Below are 24034 nucleotides of genomic sequence, written 5' to 3'. Positions count from 1 at the left end.
TTCATCGAGAACCCTAGCACCGCCATCTCCAAGCCAGATCTGCTCTTTGCCTTCTCTTCCGGCTCTTTGATCCGCTCTGCACCTTCGCAACCCGATCACTTGAGCCCCCAAGCGATTGCGAACAAAGTTGCCTGTGAGATCTAGATCAATGGAAAAAAAGGCTGCAGCAGAGAAGAGGAAGAGGGATGAAAAGGATCCCAAGCTTCATGTGACAAAAATGTAGTTGAATAACACACAGGTGGTAAGGATGCCTTCCCCTTCGAGAACACCAACAAAGGCGTGCATTTTATTCATTTTTTTGAACACGGATTGACGCTCCTACCTTCCAATTTCTTCCGTGGCCTTCTGTATTTATATGCATGAGAAACAAATTTGGAATGCCTGGTTAATTACATCAAATCAAATCCCCGTGGCTCAGGTATTGGAAAAACACCATTACAACATTTGAACTGTGTAAAATAGTCAGCCCAAAAAAAAAAACTTTGTTCCAATGTTTTTATTCCTCCACTAAAAAACTTGTAAAAATGATACCCCACCACTATCCGGTGAAAGGCTACTCGAGTACATTGTGTACAATCTCCTACTCATCTCATCCAAACAGACTTTTTACAAGCCAAGAACACAAGCTTTTGACTTTTTTAACCCAAACATGAATGGAAGGTGACTGCCAAGCTCTCAAGAAAAATGAGCTGCAGCCGACAATGAACAATTTGGCAGGTCCCATACAAAATGTAATCTATGCAGTACTAGATGCTACATCAGAATAATCATTACTGAAATTATATTGCTCATAAACTTGGAACAACATCCCTCTGCAGGGCACAACTGCCCCTATCTTGATGCAAGCCAGGAATGCACCTGACAGCTTTCTATGGAGGCTGTAAACTTCATCCGGTGGTGGGGTCAGCCTGTGCTTCAACATGGTAGCCCCGAGATTGGAAACACTATGTGTGATATTGTTCGCTCGAAAGTCGTGGCCGCCTGGTTTTGAGAATGGCACGCCAACAATGAAGGCTGCTTGGACATGAGCGTCCAGCATGACTTCTGGTTCCTCACCAGTAAGGAATCCAAGTCTGCGGGACATCTCTATGACCCCAGCCCGATCCTTGTTTGCACAGGCAACAACCTGAGGGACAATACAATAAATCAGACACGAACAACCTCAAAAGCAATAGATATGCCAGAATTCTGATAATGGATTCTGTAACGCAAGGGTGCATGGGTTGTCATTATGTACCATGCGTAGGTAATCATCTACAAAGCGCTTTGGGAAATCACGAGCTGCACCAAAGTCAATCAGATTGAATTTCCTTGTAGCATCATCATACAGAAAGTTACTCCAATTTGGATCAGTCTGCACCAAATAAGTAATAACAAAAGGTCAGCAGAAAAACAGTAGTGTACATGACAGATTTTCAACATTGACCATTTGCACTGCAAATTAGCAATTGATGGGACTTTAGCATGATGCAGATTATACAGACAGCAAGCTTTAACTATTAGTTATTTAGGAATTTAGCAGATGGAATGAGAGCCAACACATGCCTGCATGAATCTGAAGACAAATAACTCCTTTATTGTAAGCTCAAGCAGTTTACAACCAACATAATTGCGGGTTTCCTGGCTTAACTGAGCAACCTTATCGATAGGAACCCCTGTACAGAACCAACAGGTAGGTGCAGATGTTAGGATCTCCCAACAAAATATACTGGTCCTCAATTTCATGAAGAAAAGTGAGCAGCAGAAGATATCAAATAATGTTGCATAATTTGATCCTAATATTAGAAGTATATTTAACATGTTTCAGTTCATTAATATATCTTCCTTGCATATAAAATAAACATAGGATCCATATGCCATGAAGCCCATAATTAATTAGCATTAACAAAATCGTTTCATTCTTCAATGGTTAGCGAGTTTATTGCCACATAGCTGAAACCTGAAAATATGACAGTTCTATTCTGGGACCATAAGAGGCTATTAAAGCATAATTCTAATTACAAAACTCACAGAGACAAACTAGTGAACAAGTCAATCTTTTGTTCAAAATGTCTAGTAAAGGTCTAATATGTTCAAGCTCTCTGTTGGGATGAGAACTGCAAAATAATTCTGGTTCAAGCTCTCTGTTGGAATGCGTACTGCAAAATAATTCAGGCTTTATATGGAAAACTCCATAACAAACATTTTTGCCTCTCTTTGGTTGTATGGTTAGCTTAAGATACTGATATCTAGGGTAACTTCAAATTGTCCGTATGCGAGCATTTCATGCTAAACACTTAAACAGCAAAGTAAGTTTAAGTGGATACACCATACATCACAAGAGTAAAGGGAACCCACGTCCATTTATGGGATTAGACTAAATAGCTGAGCATATCTAAAAAATTGTCATAATCTAATCTGCTAATACTAAACAATACATACACGGGGAAAAAAACAATCATGGCATTATTGCTCAAAATACCTGGAACAAACTCGGATGTCAGTACTTTCTTGCTGGATAATTGATCAATCACCTTGGGGACATAATAGCCCTCGCTATCAGATAGCAATTCTTTGTAACGCTTCTGGTTACTTGCTTCTAACACATAATCACATTCCCTTGCCAGCTCCTGCTTTGCCACCTGAATTATATAACATGAATATCAAAGAGCTTATTCTCTGTATGTTATAAATTTGCATCAATATGACAAGTCATTTGGCTCTACTAGAAGAGTAGAAGTTATGGGGCCTACAGAAAATATCAACATACGAACAGTATGTGTTGCTGACCCATAAGATTATAGAATGTATGAACAGAGATTATAAAGTTCAGCAACTTGCTGGATGCAACTCATAGAAATTCAACATTTCCTTTTCAATTTTTTTCTAATTTGTATATTGAGTAAGATCAGCATTGGTTCATCTCATACAGAAAAGAGCTTATAACATACTCATACGTGCAGTACTTCACATTACAATTCTGTCCATTTGCACAGAATATATAATTTTGACAGAAAGAATAAATAAAGCAAAAGCGTGCCAAAACCACAGGCAGAAATACGATGAAAAAAAAAACAATGTGAACCATCCATATCTCTAGAGACATAATGAATAAAAAAGTTTACCTTCATGGCTCTATCAAGAAAAAGACCTTTAGGGATGAGATTTGTATAAGTCAGAAGTAGCCTAACATTCTCAATATCACTTTCTATACTATCTGCAACCCCAGGGTATTGTATTTTCATGACAACATCTGATCCGTCCTTCAAAACTGCCCGATGGACCTGGTTGAAAGAAAAAGTGGCAATAGATAAGCAAAGGATATGTGTTGATAATGAGAACAGCACCCAACAACATCTTTAGTATCAGATAGTGCTGAGGTGAATTTTCAAATTCACATTCAGTGAATATTATAGAGTGGAGGGCAACTTCCTCTGCTGAACCAACCTGCCCGATGCTAGCTGCAGCGAGTGGTTCATAGTCGAAACTCCTCAACTTGGAGGACCAGTCAGTACCAAGCTCGGCATCAAGGACTGAATTTAGCTGCTTCCTTGGCATGACATCAGCACCTTGACGAACAATATCAAGAGCCGCCAGTACCTACATTAAGTTGGCCAACATCAATTTGATTGGCAGATCACCAGAAGATGATAAAACAAGCATAAAACAATAGCGATAGACCAAAATTGCAGCATCCGATTCGAGATACTACCGGCGGAGGCACAAGGGATTCATCCTGAATGCTCAGCATCTGCCCCACTTTGAGTGCCGCTCCACGCATCCGGCAGAGCGCAAGGGCGACACGCTCGGCGTTCTGATCGGACAAGAATGGTGACAGCGCTGACTGCTTGCCGTGTTTGTCCACCGGTGCACCGTACATCACCCGGCGGGCCGATTCCTGAACAGTGCCCCATGCTAGCCCGGCACCCAGTCCTGCAAACCTTAATTGTTCCCGCACATCACCGAAAACAACACAATTCATTCATCACCTCTTTCAAATTTAGATGAACGCCTATGGGCAAATTAAAACGAACGTGCATTCTTTCAAATTTCAATTGAGACGGATGCATAGCTTGGTAACATACCCGAGGGCTCTGGTGAAGGGCGTGGACGGAACCCTCCGCTCCCGTAGCCGCCTCCTCTTCTCCACTGACGCCGGTGAGGGCAGAGGGGGCGCCTGTGGGGGCAAAGGCGAGGGCTCAGGAGGAGCCGCGACGGGATCGGGACTGGCCGCCGCTACGGCAGCAGGTTCAGCTGCCACGGCGGCGGCTGTACCAGCTCCGGCGATCTCCTGCGTCCCCGCGGGGTGTGCGGGCTCTTGCGCCGGCGGCCGCTCCAACGGGGGATCCTGCGGGGACGGAGCGGCGTCGTCGTGGGTGAAGTATACGACGGAGGAGGACGAGGAGGATTCGGCGGCGGGGCGCGGCCCAGCGCCTGGAGGGGCCTGCGGGCGGCGCGGGGTGCCCCTGGTGAGGCCGGCGAGGTCGGTGGCGGCGAGGAGCGCGGACCTGAAGACGTCGCGTGGGGAGGTGCCCCGCGTGGCCTCGCGGGCGACGAGCGCGGCGCCGTCAAGCAGGCGCCGGAGATCCCTGGACGCCATGGGAAGGGCCGAAGGGAGGGAGGCGGGGGACCGGAGGCGTGGAAGGTCCCTGGACCAAGAAGAGAGCGCGGATGCGTGGAGGCGGCGGGCGCGGCGAGACACGGGCCACGGCTCCGCGCGGTTTTTTTTATTTCTATATTTTTTATTTCCGTTTTTTACAAAAATATATTTTCGATATAAAAATTTACAGAAATATACCCCAGGACTTATCCGCAAAAAAAAACACGAAAAATAATTGCAGACAGGTCCCTGGGACCGGCCGCCCGGCAGCCGGGCGGCCGGCCCCCCGCCCCTATATATAAAAGTGTTGGTTACCCTTCACCCCTCATTTGGCTTACTAAAAATCCAGAAAAAAAAGAAAAGAGAGGTAGGGGTGAGGGAGAGGCAAAGCGGCGAAGCTCTGTCGGATTTTCAAGCCGGCGACTTTAGGTAACTAAAATTTTCTACATTTTATAAATAGATTATGTTGTAATTATTTTTTTTAACAGTAGATTAGCAATCAGTTCAATTATTGTTAGGAGTGATTAGTGGTACATTTAGGTGCAATTACTTATAGTGATTAGCGTTGATATAGTACATTTAGTATTAGAAAATACTAGAAAATTATTAGATAAGTATTAGAAAATCAAAAAAATACAAGATAATATTAGAAAATTGTAGAAAATGTTAGAAAATTGTAGAAAATTATAGAAAATGTTAGAAATTTTTTTAGAAAAGGTTAGAAAATAGTTTAGCAATCAGTTTAATTATTATTAGGAGTGATTAGTGGTACATTTAGGTGTAGTTACTGATAATGATTAGCGTTGATATAGTATATTAGCAATCTGATTGCTCACTTGTGATTGCCAGGGCTCAACACCATGGCATCCTCAGGATCCACCTACATTCCATGGAATAAGGTGACGGAAACAGTCCCCCAAGGAGTACAGGTGCCTATGTGTTTTTGCGGATCCTTGTACAAACTCATGAAATCAAGGGTTTTGGGGGACGATTTTGGCAAGAGATTCTTCATGTGCGAGAATTACGAGTACGACCCGCCCAAACATTACGGCAAGGACCGAGCAAAGGTACTACAAAACACTATCAGAGTTTGTCACTTTCAGATCTAGTAATGACTTCTAACATGATTTGGGGAAAGACTCCACCGCCTCTATGTGATTTCGTGCAGTGGTTAGACACCGAGCAATCTCAGCAGGATAAGGACCACGTGGAGCGTCAAGCAAGGTGGGCTGCACAAAGGTGGCAACGAATGCTGCATGAAGAACAGATGGAGGAGAAGCGCAAGAAAAACCAGGAAGAGATTCAGAAGAGGATTGCAGAAGTGGAACGTCAGAAGGCAGAAGAACGTGAAGCTGATAGGGAGAGGAAGCGAGAGAGGGCCGGCCGTGCTAAGCAAGCAGGGTCTGAAGCTATTAGGAAGGGAAAATATCCCCGGTGGACTCAGTAAAGCATCACTATGTAATCCCGTCATTTTACATTTCCTAAGGCATGTTAGGTTTACTCACAACACGAGGTTATCGTGTTGCACATGCCATGCTTTTCATTGTTCAAGTATCTAGTAGTACGAACGCCTTAGGCCTCTGCTTTGTAATCGTAGCATTGTTTACAAAACTGTATGCTTTTCTCTTTTACGGATGCTCTTATCTTGATTTTCTTCTCTGCAATCCCATCTGGTCAACCAGTAACAGACCATCAAGCAAAACACAGAACAATTCAAATAAAGCTTTCAAAACCCAAGCGAGCAATATAATTGAACCAACCTACACATTTAGAACTACAACCAAGAAATGTTACTACACAAATACCTTCGTAATATTACATGCTACAATCTGGTGCAAATACATATCCATACATAACGAAATGTAATTATGACATATAGGTCGGAATACATATCCATACATCTGGTTCAAATACATATGCACACATAACGAAATCTAGACGCGACGGGCTCCAAAATCCGGAGGCAATCCATCGTTGGGATTTCCAAAAGGTCCAACCTCAGCACCAACATTATCTTCTTGCATTTTATGGCACTTCTTTTAAGTGTGACCATCTGCTCCACATAGGTTGCATCTTTTTTTCTTCTTTCCTGCCTCAGACTCATCCATTCCGTTACGGATATGAAGTGTCCGCCGTCGACCTACTCCTCTCCTAGCATCTGGTTTGGGAATATACATTGGAGAGATATTTGGTGTAGTGAATGATCCCAAAGTGCCTATGCCATATATCTCATTGCCCCAAGTGTGCACATCGGTTTCTTTTCTGTAATATTGTGAAACAATAACCCCAGGATCCAACCCAGATTCTGAACATGCCGCAATGACATGGGAGCATGGTAAGTGAAGAAGCTGTGGCTTCTTGCATCTGCAAAAAACCTTGCCTTCCGGCGTTATCAAGCAATCCTAAACGACCCTTTGTCTGCGGACACCCTGCCCTGTCCTGTCCTTGCATGAAACCTCAAACCTTCGATCCTTTGTGCCCATGGAGACCACTCTGTGATATTGAGCCTTTTCAATCTTTTCTTTCATGTAGTTAGTGACTCTATTAAAAAAATCACACCTGGATCATTAAGTAAGACAACAGCTACCTGGTACCGCTCTCTGAAGTACCTTGTGCATCCGTATATGATGAATTCAACTATGCCAACAAGAGAAAATCCACGAACATGACGCATTACCATATTGTAACACTCTGCGTGGTTGGTTGTCTCGATCCCATATCGATGACCACCAGTGTCGTATAGAATTGACCACTTCTCCTTAGGTGCATCCTTAATCCACTGTGTGAAACGTCTCCGGCTGGAGGTTGAGGCATGTTCCTTTAGCAGCTCGGCGCACATGTTATCTAGCATCTGCCACAATGCATCAAACTTCCGCTGCTGATTCTGAGTGCACAATCTCTTGAACAAATTCATAAGTTCATTATTCTTGAAGCGCTCATAAAAGTTTGCACCCATATGCCTTGTGCACCACCTACTCACAATATCTGGCCATAGAGGAGGCTGTCCTCGACTTCCTTCATGTAGTTGTCTTATTGCTGCTAGAAGACCAGCATGTCTGTCACTGATGAGGCAAACATCAGGCCTTCCAGCAACAACGTGAATCTTCACACGTTCAAGGAACCAGTACCAGCTCTCTGTGTTCTCATTCTCAACAAAAGCAAAGGCGATGGGAACCACCTGCTTGTTGCAATCAACTCCAATCGCTGTCAGTATGGTCCCCTTATATCTTCCTGTTAAGAATGTGCCGTCAATACATAGAACATGAAGACAATACATAAATGCCCTCACACATGCACCAAGGCAGAAGAAAGCACGAAGCAGAAACCCAGGTCCCCCATCTAAACTCGGTACAATGTAGGTAAGTTATCAGCCGCGCTTGCAGGATTTCTCTCCATAATTGTTGACATCATGTGAGCTAAGTTATCATATGATGCCTCATATGTGCCAAATCTCATCTCAAATACCTTTTGTTTTGCCCGCCAAGCCTTTGCATAGCTGATTTTGTATTGAAAACGGTCGTCAATGTCCCTAATTATCAATTTTGGCTCATAATCAATTTTGTCCAGAATCACCCCATACATCTTCTTGGCAACAAAAGTGGATGTGATGTTACGGTGAGTTTGAGCAACAACAGTTAATCTACATGTATGTGGTGTAACAATTGAACACTCCCAGTGTGTCTTGTACTTGCCCTTGTAGGCATGTACTCGCCATGTACAATCGCCATTCACACACTTCACCTCATATTCTTTGCTGTTAGACTTGACAACTCTGAATTCCTTTCTCAACGATATAGCCCAAAGCTTCACAGCATCTTTCACAGCTTCAATGCTAGGATACTTTGCCCCCTGCACAACCTCATTCTCTCTGTATTCGTACTCATTACTCCTAATATCCTGTATCACTGGATTTCCAAAACCCTTGCCTCTCCATTCACCTAGCAACGGGTAGTCCTCATCGTCTGATGAGTCCCCACATTCTTCCATCATTCGAGTCTCTTGGTCTTCATTCTGTACAGCTTCCACAATTCCAGGTATCCGCTCACCCTCATCAGCTAAACCTTGCGGCTCAGGTTGAATGACATGCACATTCTGATCTTCTTTTTCTCCTACCTGATCTGCTATACCTTGCGGCTCAGGTTCTGTGACATGCATGTTCTGATCTTCATTTTCTTGTTCCACTACTTGGTTCATATGAGATGATGTACTTGTTGATCCTTCACCGAAATGGTCTGCCTTCTGGTGAATCTGAATTAGCATTGCAAGAGGCCACCCGCGGTCAAGAGCTGCTTGCATGTAAGTCCGACATTCTTCGGTGTTTGCTATAAGCATCAACTCCCAGAAATCCCCTTCAGTTCCCTAATTTGTCACAGTCTGAACGGTTAGGAAATGAGTCTTTGGATTCACATTGAATATCTCGTGAAGCCATTTGCGTATGGAACCAAAACTCCTCTCTAAGGGTTTATCTATTCCGCACTCTCTTCGTTCAAAATATGATAGATCTACTCCATACGCATCATGAGAAATATATCTGTCACCATAATAAACTTGAAAACGAAGCTTGCTCGACATATCTGGACACAGAATCATGATATTAAATTGATTGCTAATCTACTGTTTCAACAAAAATAATTACAACAAAAATAATTGCTCGACATATCTGGACACACAATCATGCTATTTGTAAAGCGTACAAGAATTTTGGTTACCTGCAGTCGCCGGCTCGAAAATCCGGCAGGGCTTCGCCTCTCTCCCTCCCTCTCTCTTTTTTCTTTGTTTCTGTAATTGTAGTGATGCAAATGAGGGGTGGGGGACCAGCCAACCCTTATATAGGAAGGGAGAGCCAGCAGCCGGGCGGCCCGGGGGGGCCGGCCGCCTGGCAGCCGGGCGACCGGTCCCAGGGACTTGTCTGCAATTATTTTTCGTATTTTTTTTGCAGATAAGCCCCTGCCGCCCGGCTGCCGGGGTATATTTCTGTAAATTTCCATATCGAAAATATATTTTTGTAAAAAACGGAAATAAAAAATATAGAAATAAAAAAACCGCTGGCTCCGCTTGGTGTTGGGCCCCTCGTGAATATCACTTTATGGGCTTCCGCCTACGTGGATAATTAGTTAGGCCCAGCCAACCACCAGTGGCTTATTATTCGGGAATCCTCCACAAAAAATTTTTCATCCCAGCTTCCATTATTTGAGATTCATGCAACGGCTTATATCCGTTCGATTTGTTTGGCCCACCACCATCTCGATCGCACACCTGCTATCCATCCGCCGCATCCATTGTGAAGCGCAGACGGGCGGCGGCGAAATGCGGACGGGCGGCAGCAAATCAGGGGCGGACGGCGGCGTCCATGGTGGCACCGGCATGTTCTGAGAGGGAAGCACGAAACGAACGAGTGGAGGGCGCTGCTTGATTGGTGGGATTTAGAAAAAAATGAGACGCATGCGGTGTGTTTGCGGGCGGTTAATTGCAAAATCAGCCCACCTCTGTCCTTAACCATTGGAAGAGCATCCTGTGGTCTTGATTGGGAGTTTCTAAAATTGCACACGATGTCTGATTTCCACCTGATATGCTGCCTTTAATAAATGTTGAATATATTGTTTGAAAATGTTGAAACTATTTTTCAACATGTTGATGTATGTGTTTTTGAAAAATGTTCGATTTACTATTTTTGAATGTTTATCTATTTTTCATAAAATGTTGAATTTAAGTTTTTGAATTGTTGAATTTAGATATCTAATTTGGCCTCCTCGTACTATTGTATTACTACTAGATTTTAGTAGGCTTTAGTGGACTTCATAGATGTATGGCTTATTCACCTCAAAGAAGGTGTATAAGAACCTCTTATTATTTCGATAATGCTAATAATAAAACGTCTCACATCCCGATCCATTTCATCCTTGCCTCCTTCCAACACCCGCCCGCTCTAACTCATACTCTCCACTCGCTCCTCAATGGCCCGGCGGCCGGGAAGGGCCCTGCCGCAACCCTTTGGTGAGTCTCGTCGCACGCCCCTGCAGCCCCTGAGCGCGCCACCCCTCACCGCCAGTGAGGCCACACCCGTTCCTGAGCGTTGCCAAATCTGCCACCTCAATTCCTCGTGGCTACAGCTACCCATCATCCTCCTCGACCAATTTGAGCACCTACCCCTTCGTTTCGCCGCCTTGAAGAACCTCCCCGGTGACGAGCTCCGCAGCCGCCGTCGAACGTCATCGTCACCAACTCTCCCAACCCCGCGACCCCCTAGTGATCTTGCACGCCCCCTGTCTGTCGTTCCACACCCCCCCAATCCCGCCACCACCGCCGAGGCCATGGACGCACTTCCTGCACTGCAGCTGTAGGCGCCGAGCTGAGATGTTGCGCTAATTCTTTTTGATGTTGCAAAAGATGATTTAGACTGTTGCAACGGGTGATCGGTTTTCATTATATATTTTTAATTTTTGTTTTTTGATGTAGCAACATATAATTTTGAATGTCCCAAAAGGTAAATGTCAATGTTGCAAAATTGTTTCTGAATGTTACCATTGTTGAATGGATGTTGCACAAAACAGAGCTACGATGTTGTGGTGGGAATTTTGCTCTTTGCATCCAGAAGTTATGATGCGTTTTAGTATGTGTTTTTTATGTTGCAAATATTAATTTTTTGTTTTGCAAATGTGTATTCTTGATGTTGCAGCCGGGCGTCCGAGCGCTAGCAACGCTGTTATTATTTTTTCCTCCACGAGCCATTATTGATTATTGAGCGCTAATATTCAGAGTCACGCGAGTGGGTGCAATGCAACCCGTCGCATAGGCCCACGGCTGCCGCTGCCGCCGCTTGCCGTGACAGGGTTGGGGTTCCGGGGGAGCGGCCACCATCGAGGAGTAGGAGGTGGGGGCAGCGGCTAGTCGCAAGGTAGCCGTCGATCCGGTTGGTGGTCGTGCGGCGGTTTTAGAGTTTCGGTTTTCCGAGGGGTGGCGGCGGCTCTAGCTTCTCACGTTGTTGTCCTAAGTGCTTGACGGGTTCTAACAGAGACAGCAAGTCTCAAAATCTCATCGCCATTTCTTCCGTGTTTCATTTCACCGTTTTTTTCCTCTGCTACTTTGTTTTTCCGTCTATTTCTTCTCCTGTTATTTTCTTTCGTTTATTTTCTTCTTTTCGTTTATTTTCCTATGGAAACTTTTCATTTTGTTTTCCTTCATTCTATCCTTCGCATAGAAAGGTTTTTAGGGTCGTTATTTCGTCTCACGGTATTTTACTTTGTATCTTACACAAGTTTAGATAATTTATGGTAGATGTATAAATTTCTATGATATTATCTTTTAAATACTTTTAGTAAATATTTTTATTTTAATTTCTTATGGTAGATGTATCTTAATTTGCTTTACCTACGAGCTCGGCTGGCACAGCCCGTGGGAACAGGACATACTTGGGCCGCACCCAGGCATGTGGCACGGCCCGAGCACAGCCTGCTCCCAATGGTCGGCCCGGCCCAGTGGCGGCCTCTGCCCCCCCCCCCCACCCCCACCTCACAATGTAGTATGCCGTGTTTCATGGGCCGGCACGGCACGGAAAATGGCCCACTGGGCTATGCCTGGCCGAAAGTTAGGCACAAAGCACGCAGCGGCATGACCTATGAGGCATGACGGCCCGACCACGACTGGGCCGTGCTGGCCCGACATCATGCCGGGCCGGGCTAGCCTGTTGGCCATCTATACACCGGACGCGTGCTGGTGGGTATAATGATTTGGCGATGGTGGATGCTTACATACAAGACATAACTACCCTAAACAAAACACATAAACACCGAAAGCCAAGAAACTAAGACCAGCACTAGCCACAGATATGCTAAAGAGTAGTTTCACAATAAAGCTTATACAATTTGTCGTTACCATGAGTCCACAGGCAAAAATCCCACTCGTATCCAATTTCCCCTGACCAAGAACTCCACACTTACTGCCTAAAATTTGTGCTTGTCAAGCACTTGAAGCGTCTGTTCATGGTCTCTCAACTGTAGCTGCAGTTTCCAATGCTGCAGAAATACACAAATTTTGAAAATAGTATCAGCCGGTTGAGGAACTGATTTCCCCCCAACGAACATGTTTAACTAGCAACAAGCTTCTGACTTACCAAACCAGCAAATGCCAATTGAATTAACTATTTAACAAATTATCAACAATTTCACCAGGTAATAACCGCACCTAAGAAACGTGACTCAAAAACTCCAAATGCCTATCTTGCTTGGCACATATACCATCAATTCATCATCCACATTTATATGCTGTTAAAGTGATGCTGGGATATTGAGAGACATTTCTAGTAAATGCGAAGGGGAAGTGTACAGGAGTTAAAGATAGGCATGAGAGAGCTCATGAGGATAACAGCATTTTGGGTCATTTCCTGCTGGATACCTAGCTAGCCAAGCCTAACATATAGATCTGATTTCAAGATTCCAATAATCTGTACATAACAACTGCAAACAGGTGAATAGATTCCTAGACACTATCAGATATTTTTAAGAATGAACCAAAACAAACATAACAGTATTAGCAACACAGATTTATAATACATTGCTATATTGCATTTTCACAGTCTCATTGTTAAGCACATATACCATCATCCATATTTTAACATTAATATTACTCATCCTAAATTATTGCAAATCACAGGTAAGCAAGGCTAATTGTAGGCTTGAGTATAAGCAGGAAAGTGTGTGGCAAGCACCTGGAATGTAGAAGCAAATGTAGGGAACAATGCCACGGACAGCACCGACCTTGGACACCTTTGTGATCCGTCCTGACTTCACATCAATAGCGAAAACCCCAACATCACGAGTAAATGCAAAAATCACATTGTCTCCACTGGCAAAGGGAACCACACTGCTAGGCAAGGTTGAGATGGCACAATCAAAGGCCACACCCCTGAGGCCGGAACGAGATCCGCTGCAGTTGAGTGCCCTGCAGTGGTGTCCCTGACACGTGGGCCCCACACATGCAGGCCCACCTGTCAGTGGCCCAACTGCAGGCTGCCGAACTGCAGCGGATCCCTTTCCCCTGAGGCCTGAGCTTGACGACCCTGCGCTGCGCCCATCCCGATCTATTTGGACCATGCTCTCTAGACCACATGTGGAGCTTGAAATCCTTCACAACGGCCAATCCCAATCCACCATCCTCTGCTGTCATCACTGCGACATACCAATCCTCGCACACAGGCGGCAAGCTGATCATGGAGAGCTCCTGCTTGCCCAGATCGTACTCCAGGATCCCATTGCTGTCCTCCCAGATGAAGTAGACTGCATTCTCCACAAGGGCGCTGCGCCCCTCCGTCATACGGTCAGTGGGATGATCCACAGTGGCAGCCTTGCTCCACTTCCCAGACTCCGACGAGTAGTGGTACGCTTGCGTACGCTCCTCGGACTCGTCGGTGCCGACGAAGACCACGGCGAAGGAGCCGGCGGGCGGGCAGTCGAGGTGGCCGCACCCCGGCGCCGCGCAGAGCAGCGCCCCGCTCCAGCTGCAGTACCCGAAAAAGTTCTGCGGCGCGGTGATCCTCCGCTCCTCGCCGGTGAAGGGGTGCGACACGACGAGGTCCACCCGCACGGGCTCGAACGGGACGGATTCGCCGTCGAACTAGAGGACGCGGCCGTGGCGCGCGTCCACCGCGCGCCACCCGGCGGGGCGGCCGGCGGCGAAGGGCGGGCGGAAGGACGGGGTGGGCATGAAGCGGGGGCCGAGGCCCGGCGCGGCGCGGTAGAGGAAGCCGAGCATGGGCGGGGAGCGGCGGTGGAAGTCGCGGAAGCGGCGGCGGAACGCCGGGCCAGAGAGGAGGCGGCGCCAGCCCCTGCAGACGAGCGCGGCGCGGACGAGGCTCCCAGGATCCGACGGCGGGAGGCGGAGGAGGATCTGGTCGACGTGCTCGTCCGGCAGCGGCGCGGCCATGGCGCCTGGCTGGACTCCGGCGGGCGGCGGAGTGAGGATTTCGTCGACGAGGGGCGGCGGCGGCGGCGGGCGTTTGGCGAGGCTCTGGTCCGGTTCAACCAGTTCGATGGGTGGCGGCTCTGGCAGGTGGGGCCGGCCAGTTGCCCAGGCGGTTTTAACAGCCGTCTGCACGCACCTCTGGTTTGGACCAGTCTAGAAAATGTAGCAATTTTAATCACTAATTACGGTGTCAAACAAAGTCAGTTTACAAAATCAACTTCAGAACTCCTGTGTTAGGAACCCTGAAAAATCTAATGAGACCTTTGACCGCGTGATTAGAGAATGATACTGTAGCATCACTGTAGCCAATCATTGATTAATTACCGTCATTAGATTCGTCGCGAAATGTTACGCCCATCTCTAAAAAAGTTTCACAAATAGATTTCATTTAGTACTCCATGCATTCGAGATTCTTCTTTCGAAAAACGTGTGGACTAATTTCCTAGTCCGTTCCAAACAGGGCCAGAGCATTCGAGCTGATCTGAAGCATTTGAGCAGAATTTGTCTCTCTTTTTTTTTTCTTGAAAAGAGCAGAACTGGTTCATGTTTCGAAATCACAATGCGCCATAAGAGCTTCTCATCATCTCTTCCTAATGCTACAAAATTCACTGGATACATATAACTTCCCATTCCTTAGAGCTTCCAAATGCACCATTCCTAATGTTTCAGATTAAGGAATATGGAATGGGGCAATTTCCTCCAATACATCTGCAAGGATATGAAAGTTCAGAACAAACTGCGGTTTGAACACCTATGCATTGCAGGGGCGAGCCCAAGGCCCGGCGAGCCTGGGCACCGGCTCGGGCTCCTTTCCAGCCCAATAGGTAAACTAGGTGGAGTTGCAGCCAATGCCACCACGGTAAAAGCGCTACTAAGCACGGCAGCCGCAACATTTCGCATTCCAATTGAAAAATTCCCTTGGCTCGCTGCCTATGCGCTCGGGCATTTGCTATTGGTCGGTAAGTTGGCCCAGGCTTCAGAAAAATCTTGGGTCCGCCACTGATGCATTGTGATGCAATATCACAAACAGAATTAAACCTGGTCCATTTTCCTTCTAGTAAAAAGACAACTTGAAATTTGCAAGAGGAAATACATCATTATTCATTCAGCCGTCTTGCTCAAAAGAGCCGAAGGTCCTTCTGCAGATCAATTGTTTCTACTGGTACTATTTCCTCTTCAGATACTCGCAAGCGGATAGTTGAATACGGTATGCTACCGCTCCAACTCTTTTTACCACTTGGTAGGGTCCAATATACCGAGGGGCTAATTTTCCTTGAACTTGAAACCTTCGAGTCCCCCGAATCGGAGAGACCTTAAGATATACATAATCTCCAACTTCAAAACATAAATCTCTTCTTCGCTTGTCTGCATAACTCTTCTGCCGTGATTGAGCTGCTTTCAGCTTCTCTCTGATTTCGGCCACACGGTCTTCTGCCTCTTTTATGAGAGCTAATCCGGTTATAGTACACTCTCCTACTTCTGACCACATCAAAGGGGTTCTACATTTCCTTCCATAGAGAGCCTCAAATGGCGACATACCTAGACTTGCTTGATAGCTATTGTTGTACAAAAACTCCGCATAGGATAAACTCTATTCCCAATCCTTGCCATAGGTAAGGACACAAGCTCTTAGCATATCCTCCATAATTTGATTTACCCTTTCTGTCTGACCATCGGTCTGAGGGTGATAAGCCGAACTAAAATCCAATTTCGTACCCATGGCTTTATGCAGGTTTCTCCAGAATTTAGAGATAAATTGGGTTCCTCTATCCGAAACAATTTTGCTCGGCACACCATGCAGCTTCACTATGTGGTCCACATAGAGTCGGGCTAATTTTTCTCCACCATAGTTGGTTCGTACGAGCAAGTAGTGAGCGACCTTGGTGAGTCGATCCACTATCACCCATATAGAGTCATTTTTTTCTGGGACTTGGGCAAATTAACCACAAAATCTATGCCAATCTCATCCCATTTCCAAACTGGGATAAGCAATGGTTGTAATAATCCAGCCGGCTTCTGATGCTCGGCTTTAACCCTTTGGCATATATCGCAATGGGCGACAGATTGGGCGATGTCCGCCTTCATTCCACTCCACCAATATTTTTGCCTCAAATCCATATACATCTTGGTAGCTCCGGGGTGGATGGAGTATGCCAAGTTATGGGCTTCGTCCATGATAATGTGTCAGAATTTTCCTTCTTTGGGCTCACAAATTTTGTCCTTATACCATAAGGTTCCTTTGCCATCCACTCTAAAATCCGGGGCCTTATTTTCTCCGGTGTGCTTTCATTAAATTCTGTTCCGAACTTTGGGCCTTTCTAATTTCTTCCTCCAAAGTGGGCTGGATACTCAACTTGCGGTGAGTCCCTTGAGGAATAATATGCATGTTCAATCGTGCCATTTCTTCTTGTAGATGGGCATTCTTGGGCCCGGGATGAGTATAAGACTTCCTGCTTAAGGCATCTGCTACCACATTAGCTTTGTCGGGGTGGTAATGGATTTCCAAAATATAATCCTTAACCAATTCCAGCCACATTCTTTGCCTTATATTCAAATCTGATTGGGTGAAGATATACTTTAGACTCTTATGGTCGGTGTAAATTTCACACTTATTTCTGATCAGGTAATGTCTCCAAATTTTGAGGGCATGCACTACGGTTGCAAACTCCAAATCATGGGTTGGGTAATTTGGCTCACGAGGCTTCAGCTGGTGGGAAGAATATGCAACTACTTTCCCATCTTGCATAAGGATACACCCTAATCCTTGCCGGGATGCATCACAATAGATGACAAAGTCCGGATGAATATCCGGTAGGGTCAGTACTGGGGCGGTCGTCAATCTTCTCTTCAATTCTTGGAAACTCCTTTCACATGACTCTGTCCAAGTGTTGACGCGAAAATCCCACCGTAGGGGGACTCTCACGCTCCACGTACGTTAGGGCCGGGGAGATCTGCTTTGCTCCGACGTACCGAACCCAACCGGCGTGCGTACGGTGCGTTAGGCGTGCCAATCAATTTGACCTACAATTGACAAGGGAGATAGACGTTAAATTCCAAGGGGTTATCGGCTAGCCAACCGATAACGATGGGCACGCACAGATCAGCCATCGTACAACCGATTCGTGGGGTTTCAGGCCGCACTCATAGTGGTGCAACCTGCATGCAACACCTAGATCCCATCACGATCGGCTGTGGTCGTCGTCGACGACATTAGCCGATAGCAAATGGATCTAGGCTGGATAAATGTGATGTTAACTTAAAATGAACTAGATTAAAAGCAACCTAGCAAGATCTAAGCAAACATTGATAACTTGGTGATAAAAGCAACGACAAGCTAAACCAACGGATCAAATTAATCTAACAGATCGCTAACTTTTACCGATAACTGGTGAGCCAACTAGACGAATCCAGAGAGCTCGATAACTGGTGAATAGTCAAACCCCGCCGGACAGATCCAACATGCTCGATAACTAATGAACACTAAACCCCGCCAGACAGATCTATCATGCTTGATAACTTTGAGCACCATAGATGGAGGAAGAAGCGATGCGTCGTCAACCTGAACCCATCTACGCAACTCTACTATGAACTTTTCAACAAGCGATGGAACATACCTGCTGAGAATAACTCGTAAAGAGAAAAAACTACTGCAACTAGGGCGAAGCCGCCGTGCGGAAAGGTAGATGCATTGAATGTAAATGTTTGTGTTGGATGTGGTTGATCAAAGTTTACAAATGATGGAGGTCAGCTATTTATAGCCTAACCCTAACCTCCCTTGCCGATACGACGAGATTACACTTGCGAAACACGAAACAAACTTGCCTAATTTAAACCAAATAAAATCTAAAAGATAACTTGCTGACGTAGCCTCGCCAGCTCCTTCCATAGCCCCATTGGCTGCGACGCCTCCTTTGACCCAGAGGCCCAGTATGCTCCTCTCTCTTTCCTCGATCCAGCGCCGGCCCATTCTCCATCGTCCGCTTGCCCAACAGATTGACACGTGCCAAAAAATGGTGTCAACACACATGCCCCCTAGTTTCGGAGTGAAATAAACTTTTGCTCCGAAATTCCTTCAGTCCGATTGGTTCCCTTTCCTTTTCCTTGTGGATTCTGACTCCACACAGTCGACCCCTCGCATCTCGTGCCGGCGGCGAGCGTAAAAACTCTTCTTTGCCCTTGTCTTCAATCTCTATCCTCCGCTTATTTGCACCGAGACGATCTGAATCCCGTCTTTTCACCTCTGATTTATTTCAAATTTGACCTTGGGTAAGATGCTTCATCTTCCTCCAGCCTATCTACCTTTCCTCCTATAGCCATAAATAGTACCCATTGGTGTGGCCAACTCATCAAACTCTATCGGCTTTTAGCTTACCAAACTTCATCGGCTCCAGCTTCCTAACTTCCACACAGCAGAAAACCCAAGTCTTTGTCTTCACCATCAATGGCAGGAAACAAGCACTCAGGCGAGGGTCCTTCCAACCAGCCTCCAGCCTTTCGTCGCCGTCTCAGGTAATGTACTCGCCGTTCCTGCATTTTCCTGTAGCTCGATTAGATCTAATCGGCTTTTCATTTTCTCTCCCTCAACGAGACCAGAGAGGACCACTGCCTCAAAATCTGCCAAGAAGTTGCTCATGCAGGGCAACTAGCTTTGGAGAACGAAGTGCATGCCATTCATTCCCAACTTGCTGCAGCTGATGCTAGAGTAGCAGGTATGTCTCCTCAAAAAAAATTCTCCCCTGATGTAATCCCAACTTTTACTTGATGATCTTTTATTTCCATCTCCAGCTTTGGAATAGCAAATCTAGGCTCTCCACGCGGCTGCAGCAACTTCTACGGAAGCTATTAACGCTCAGGGCAAAACCGTTGCTGCCAGGCTGCAAGACATACCCAACCGCGTTCAAGAGATTGCCGGTTAAGGGATCCATCGCGGAGCCGCTGTCGCCCTTGTAGTGGCGCAGACAATGTCTGGCAACAATTTTCAGATGTTGTAACCCATCTTCCCCCAGGGTGAAGCAAGGGAAGAGTTTGAAGAACTCGTCGACGAACTCGACGGCGTCGCGATCGTCATCAGTGATGAAGTACATGTTGGCAACGTGATCAACAATGTCTTCACTGATGAGTAGTCTAGTAATAGTGGCTAATATCACCAAGCGATGTATTAGTCCGATCTTCAAATCGGCTCTTGTAAATATAGTTATCAATGAATGAATCGGTTCTTCGGCATACTCAAAATTTTCATTTGTCGAATACCCAATCTAAACTGAACCGATCAATAGTTCTGCAAACATTTCGACAATACTTGCTCAATGTTCTGGTAGTGCCTATGAGGCAGCCGTTATCTTCGAGTGCTTTCCTTTTCTCGCTAATCGGTTGATCAAACTGAATTAACAAATCACTGAAGCATCCATTATATTTTCTTTTTAGAATCTTCTGAATTCCACACCCGAATGACCAAAACCGCATCTTCCGAATTGAGTTCACTTCAACAATATTTGACCCAGAAAAGATCCCAGTCAACAGAATTTGCTTCAAAGCAAAGATTCTTCATGTACTCATAATCGTTGACTGGTCAAGATATGAAACTGAATATGAATCAACCCTTTTTGAAAACAACAGCTTCCCTCTTACTCTGAAATCATGATGCAATCTTGGATTCCAGCGACCACTCCTTTGGTTTATGCATTATTACCAAAAGATCAAACAGAACTTTTGAGAGAAAGCGGAATGTATCAAGATAAATCAGCGATCAGACCTGACAATGGCGCAAATGGACAACTGATCATGAGTAATATAGTCCTCTCCAATGCCAATAAATAGGTGATATGTAACCCAGGGATGATTTCCAATCTTCCAAGCACGATTCAGCCAAACTCTTGATAATCAAACACCCAAGATGTTCATCAAAACCAAATGACTTGATCAATAAAAAGCTTTTTGTTGTGGATGTTTTTGCACTAAGGGCGATATATATCATATCGGCCATGTAAACCGATGTTCATGATAATCGGTTAGCAGATCTGAATTTCTCCGATATTTTTCTTTTGATTGATTTTTTTATTTTTATGCTAAAGGCGATACACAGTATCGGCTATGATGTGCATTCCTATAGATGATTAGGATGACTCTTTCGAGCCGTTTTCTTGGACTGCATCCTGTTTGAAATCAGCTACCTTCAGGATCCTTCCTTGCCAGGCCTATCCAGATATGCATCTGATACCTTGACCACTCCAGATATCTAGATCAGCCATCACGATATTGAATGATGAGTCAGCATTGATGACTTCCACGGAATCTCCAATCCATTGGACCACACACTGATGCATTGTAGAAGGGATGCAACAGTTAGCGTGAATCCAGTCTCTGCCTAGGAGTGTACTGTAGGATCCCTTGCCGTTGATGATGAAGAACGTAGTTGGTAAAGTTTTGCTACCAATCATCAGATCAACACAAATTGCCCCCCGAGCTAGAGAAACTGCACCTTCGAAATCCTTGAGCATCATATCGGTTTGAATCAGATCATCCTCCCCGAACCCAAGCTTCCGGTACGTGGTGTATGGCATGAGGTTTACCGCAGCTCCTCCATCAACAAGCATGTTAGTTATTGGTTTGCCATTGATATATCCCTTCGTGAACAATGGCCTGAGATGCTTGCGCTCTTTGTCCCCTGGCTTCTCAAATGTCGCTTGCATAGGATCCAAGGACAACTGAGCCATGGTTTGTTCCACCTCCTCATTAGACAAAGCCTTAAATTCCATAGGCAGAACGAAGACCATGTTAACCGATGCAACCTCTGTCCCATCGGCTTCTTTCTTCCGATGCCAAACCATTGACTTGGGGCGTCGTTCTTTGCGAGCACGATCTTCTTCTTGATGCTCACGATCGCGCATCCTTTGCAGTCTTCTTTTCTGAGATCGGGTTAATCCTCCTGGACACCATTGGTTAGGATCTCCAGATGTATCATGAATCCTTGGAACCTCTGGGTCACGAGTATAAGATTCATCGGAAACCCGATCATTAGCCTCTGCCTCCAACTGCTCTTGAGGATCAATTCTTTTTCCTAGCCGATCATGAACAGGGGTGCGCCTCCTTTGTGATCTGTTCACATGAATCAGCTGTTGGTAGCGTCCATCATTATACTACTCCTTGTATGGAAATTGCTCTCCATTGTTCCTGTTGCATTCAGGGCAGTTATCAATCGATGGCATATGCAAACCTTCGTTCTAGCAGTGCATCTAGAACGGACATCGCCAGCGATCTTGTTCTCACCGAGCACGCTCCTGTTACCGACATTCTTCCTTCTCTTGCTGATGCCGATACTTGTTGATAAGCATCTGGGACGTCACGCGTCGGCGAGGCTTCCTTGTCTCTTCCACATACTCATATCGGCCCTGCCCCCCCCGAGTTGGCTGGCTGATACTCGCGCCTTGGGGCCCACGACTCCCGAACGCTCGGCTCTTTCAGAAGTTAGCAGCTTTGGCCCCATGCTAGCATCATGATCCACCACCTGTACCATGTTGGTAGGGAAGGGATGTCCATCGATCTTCATCGGCTTTTCTGGCGCGTCGAACTTGATCTTTCCTGCTTCAATTGTCGACTGGATCTCCCTGCAGAATACTCTGCACTCGCTAGTACTATGGGAAACGGTGTTGCGCCACTTGTAGTACTTGTGATTTCTCAATTCAGCGGCCGACGAAATCGTATGATTTGCGAATAGTTTGATCTGTCCCTCTTGTAGTAATAGATCAAAGATCCGGTCGGCCATTGTGACGTCGAACCCGAACTTCTCCTTTTTCTTTCTTGCAAATGGGCACGAAACTAGCTCTTTTTTCTTGGTCCACTCAGCCAGGCCAATCTCTTCTTCATTTTTGGAATCAGAGGAATCACCTACGAAGTTGCCTTTTCTCTGAAACGTGGGCCGTGTTTGGATTGGGGTTCGGACGTCAACACATGCCAGCCTCTGAGCGAGATGACTCAGACACACAAATTCATGAGAGAAGAACTGCTCTTTGATGTGAGGCAGCAATCCCTGAAAAGCCAATTTAGCTAACTGGCTGTCACTGAGAGATAGGCTGAAGCATCTGCTCCTGATGTCTCTAAATCTCTGAATATAATTGGTGACAGGTTCATCATTCCTTTGCTTGATTGCCGTCAGGTCGGTAATCTTAATCTCATGTACTCTTGCGAAAAAGTACTTGTAGAACGGCTTGTCCAAATCGACCCATGTGATGATGGAGTTTGGTGGTAATGAAGTAAACCACGCAAAGGTCGAACCAGAGAGAGATAACGGGAACAGTCGAATCCTCAGAGCATCAACTGCAGACGCGTCCCCACACTGGATCAGGAACCAACTGATGTGTTCTACGGTAGTCATATTGTCCTGTCCAGAGAACTTAGTAAAATACGACACTCTGTATCGAGATGGTAAAGCAATCTGATCATAAGCCTCAGGATAAGGCTTACGGTACATGAATGTCGGCTCTTTTGGCTTCAAGCCGAATTGATTCCTCATCACATCGGCTATCTGTACTGACCAGTCAACAACTTGAGGTGTAGCAACTTGCTGAGAAATAAATGGCTGTTGTACCTGGGCTTGCACGTGCTGCGTTGATTGCAGAGTTGGAGACGCAGGAATCTGAGCTTGATGCTATTCTGTCGGCACTTGTTGCCGATACCCGGAGATAGTTTGTTGTTGATGCGTTGCCCCCCCGAGCTTTCTCGTTCATCATATGCGCCATAGCATTCATCATTGCCCAGACAGTACATGGATCATACTGTGGGCGTGGTGCTATCGGCTGTAGAACTGATGGCGAGGTGTGCGATCCACCGGCCTGTTGCTTAAGCTGTTGGTGCGTTGCCAGTGGTAATGATCTCTGAGGCTATGGTGAAGCACCTTGGTTGAATCCCATTTGGCCTGTAGGATTCGGAGCCTGCGGCCACACGCCTACCATTATCTCTGGGGGCATCCCCAAAGAAGAAGTTGGCATATATCTAGGCGGCGTGCTGAATAGATTTTTTGCCACCACTGTGGTCATCAGCGATGTTGTGGCATAAGCTGGAGCCGATTGCACTGGAGTCCCAACAGATTGGAATGTCATCAGCTGAGAAGATTGTGCAGGCGCGGGAGTAGAGCCGATGCCTGCCGATGTCGTGCTAGGTGCCATCGGCTAGGAGTTGACGCTCGTTGTAGCTGATGCCACTGCTCTCCTTGCTACGGCGGCCGATGCCTCTGGCTGAGAGTAACACGGCCCTGTGTATCCAAGAGTCCAGTTGTTCTTCATAATGTCGTAGATTGCATTCTGGACCAAGTTCGTCATGACCCTAGATTGATTGACCAAAGCATGGTGCGTGGCCATGTCGAACATCTCCTGGAACTTGCCAGTATCCTCAGTGATGGTGATATGGCGCGGCGCGGGGAAACTATTCTTTTGTATCACTTTGCCCCCTCTGCCGACCGTACTGAATGTCATGAGACATTCATCTTCAAAATTCTCAACAGCT

At 46.0% G+C, this 24034-nt stretch overlaps 4 protein-coding genes across 4 annotated transcripts; all 4 read right to left on the bottom strand.

The window, feature by feature from the left end:
• Positions 1 to 464: 464 nt before the first annotated feature.
• LOC120706763 (protein ABC transporter 1, mitochondrial-like) lies at positions 465 to 4674 on the bottom strand. The gene is made up of 8 exons (XM_039991481.1): positions 4065 to 4674; positions 3692 to 3920; positions 3427 to 3579; positions 3105 to 3263; positions 2462 to 2621; positions 1546 to 1655; positions 1238 to 1354; positions 465 to 1126 (listed from the first exon to the last, which is right to left on the bottom strand). Exons 1-8 carry the CDS (start codon positions 4577 to 4579, stop codon positions 737 to 739), a joined length of 1833 nt encoding a protein of 610 aa, XP_039847415.1. The 5' UTR covers positions 4580 to 4674; the 3' UTR covers positions 465 to 736.
• Positions 4675 to 12286: 7612 nt separating this feature from the next.
• On the bottom strand, positions 12287 to 14205 carry LOC120706762. Its single transcript, XM_039991480.1, has 3 exons — positions 13620 to 14205; positions 13284 to 13480; positions 12287 to 12591 (listed from the first exon to the last, which is right to left on the bottom strand). Exons 1-3 carry the CDS (start codon positions 13886 to 13888, stop codon positions 12557 to 12559), a joined length of 501 nt encoding a protein of 166 aa, XP_039847414.1. The 5' UTR covers positions 13889 to 14205; the 3' UTR covers positions 12287 to 12556.
• Positions 13893 to 14497, bottom strand: LOC120709756. The gene is made up of 3 exons (XM_039995414.1): positions 14234 to 14497; positions 13966 to 14188; positions 13893 to 13918 (listed from the first exon to the last, which is right to left on the bottom strand). Exons 1-3 carry the CDS (start codon positions 14495 to 14497, stop codon positions 13893 to 13895), a joined length of 513 nt encoding a protein of 170 aa, XP_039851348.1.
• A 7378-nt stretch (positions 14498 to 21875) lies between these two features.
• Positions 21876 to 23045, bottom strand: LOC120709755. The gene has a single exon (XM_039995413.1). The coding sequence runs from the start codon at positions 23043 to 23045 to the stop codon at positions 21876 to 21878; it is 1170 nt and encodes a 389-aa protein (XP_039851347.1).
• Between the last annotated feature and the right edge of the window lie 989 nt (positions 23046 to 24034).

This window comes from Panicum virgatum, chromosome 5K (assembly GCF_016808335.1).
Source record: "Panicum virgatum strain AP13 chromosome 5K, P.virgatum_v5, whole genome shotgun sequence".
In the NCBI taxonomy this organism is placed as follows: domain Eukaryota; kingdom Viridiplantae; phylum Streptophyta; class Magnoliopsida; order Poales; family Poaceae; genus Panicum; species Panicum virgatum.
The sequence above is the reverse complement of the archived record's forward strand: the minus strand, read 5'-3'. Positions and strand labels throughout refer to the sequence as shown.

Excerpts from the sequence above, each read along its gene's own strand:
- LOC120706762 (XM_039991480.1), bottom strand. The coding sequence starts at position 13,888 with ATGACGGAGGGGCGCAGCGCCCTTGTGGAGAATGCAGTCTACTTCATC. Across the intron at positions 13,481-13,619 it reads CGCAGGGTCGTCAAGCTCAG|GGGTGTGGCCTTTGATTGTG; the intron begins GCCTCAGGGGAA and ends TTCCGGCCTCAG. Across the intron at positions 12,592-13,283 it reads CATTTGCTTCTACATTCCAG|CATTGGAAACTGCAGCTACA; the intron begins GTGCTTGCCACA and ends GTATTTCTGCAG.
- LOC120709755 (XM_039995413.1), bottom strand. The coding sequence starts at position 23,045 with ATGAGGAATCAATTCGGCTTGAAGCCAAAAGAGCCGACATTCATGTAC.
- LOC120709756 (XM_039995414.1), bottom strand. The coding sequence starts at position 14,497 with ATGGCCGCGCCGCTGCCGGACGAGCACGTCGACCAGATCCTCCTCCGC. Across the intron at positions 14,189-14,233 it reads CCTTCGCCGCCGGCCGCCCC|TTCGACGGCGAATCCGTCCC; the intron begins GCCGGGTGGCGC and ends CGCGTCCTCTAG. Across the intron at positions 13,919-13,965 it reads CACCGACGAGTCCGAGGAGC|GCTGCCACTGTGGATCATCC; the intron begins GTACGCAAGCGT and ends AAGTGGAGCAAG.
- LOC120706763 (XM_039991481.1), bottom strand. The coding sequence starts at position 4,579 with ATGGCGTCCAGGGATCTCCGGCGCCTGCTTGACGGCGCCGCGCTCGTC. Across the intron at positions 2,622-3,104 it reads TTCTTGATAGAGCCATGAAG|GTGGCAAAGCAGGAGCTGGC; the intron begins GTAAACTTTTTT and ends TATATAATTCAG. Across the intron at positions 1,656-2,461 it reads GACATCCGAGTTTGTTCCAG|GGGTTCCTATCGATAAGGTT; the intron begins GTATTTTGAGCA and ends GGTTCTGTACAG.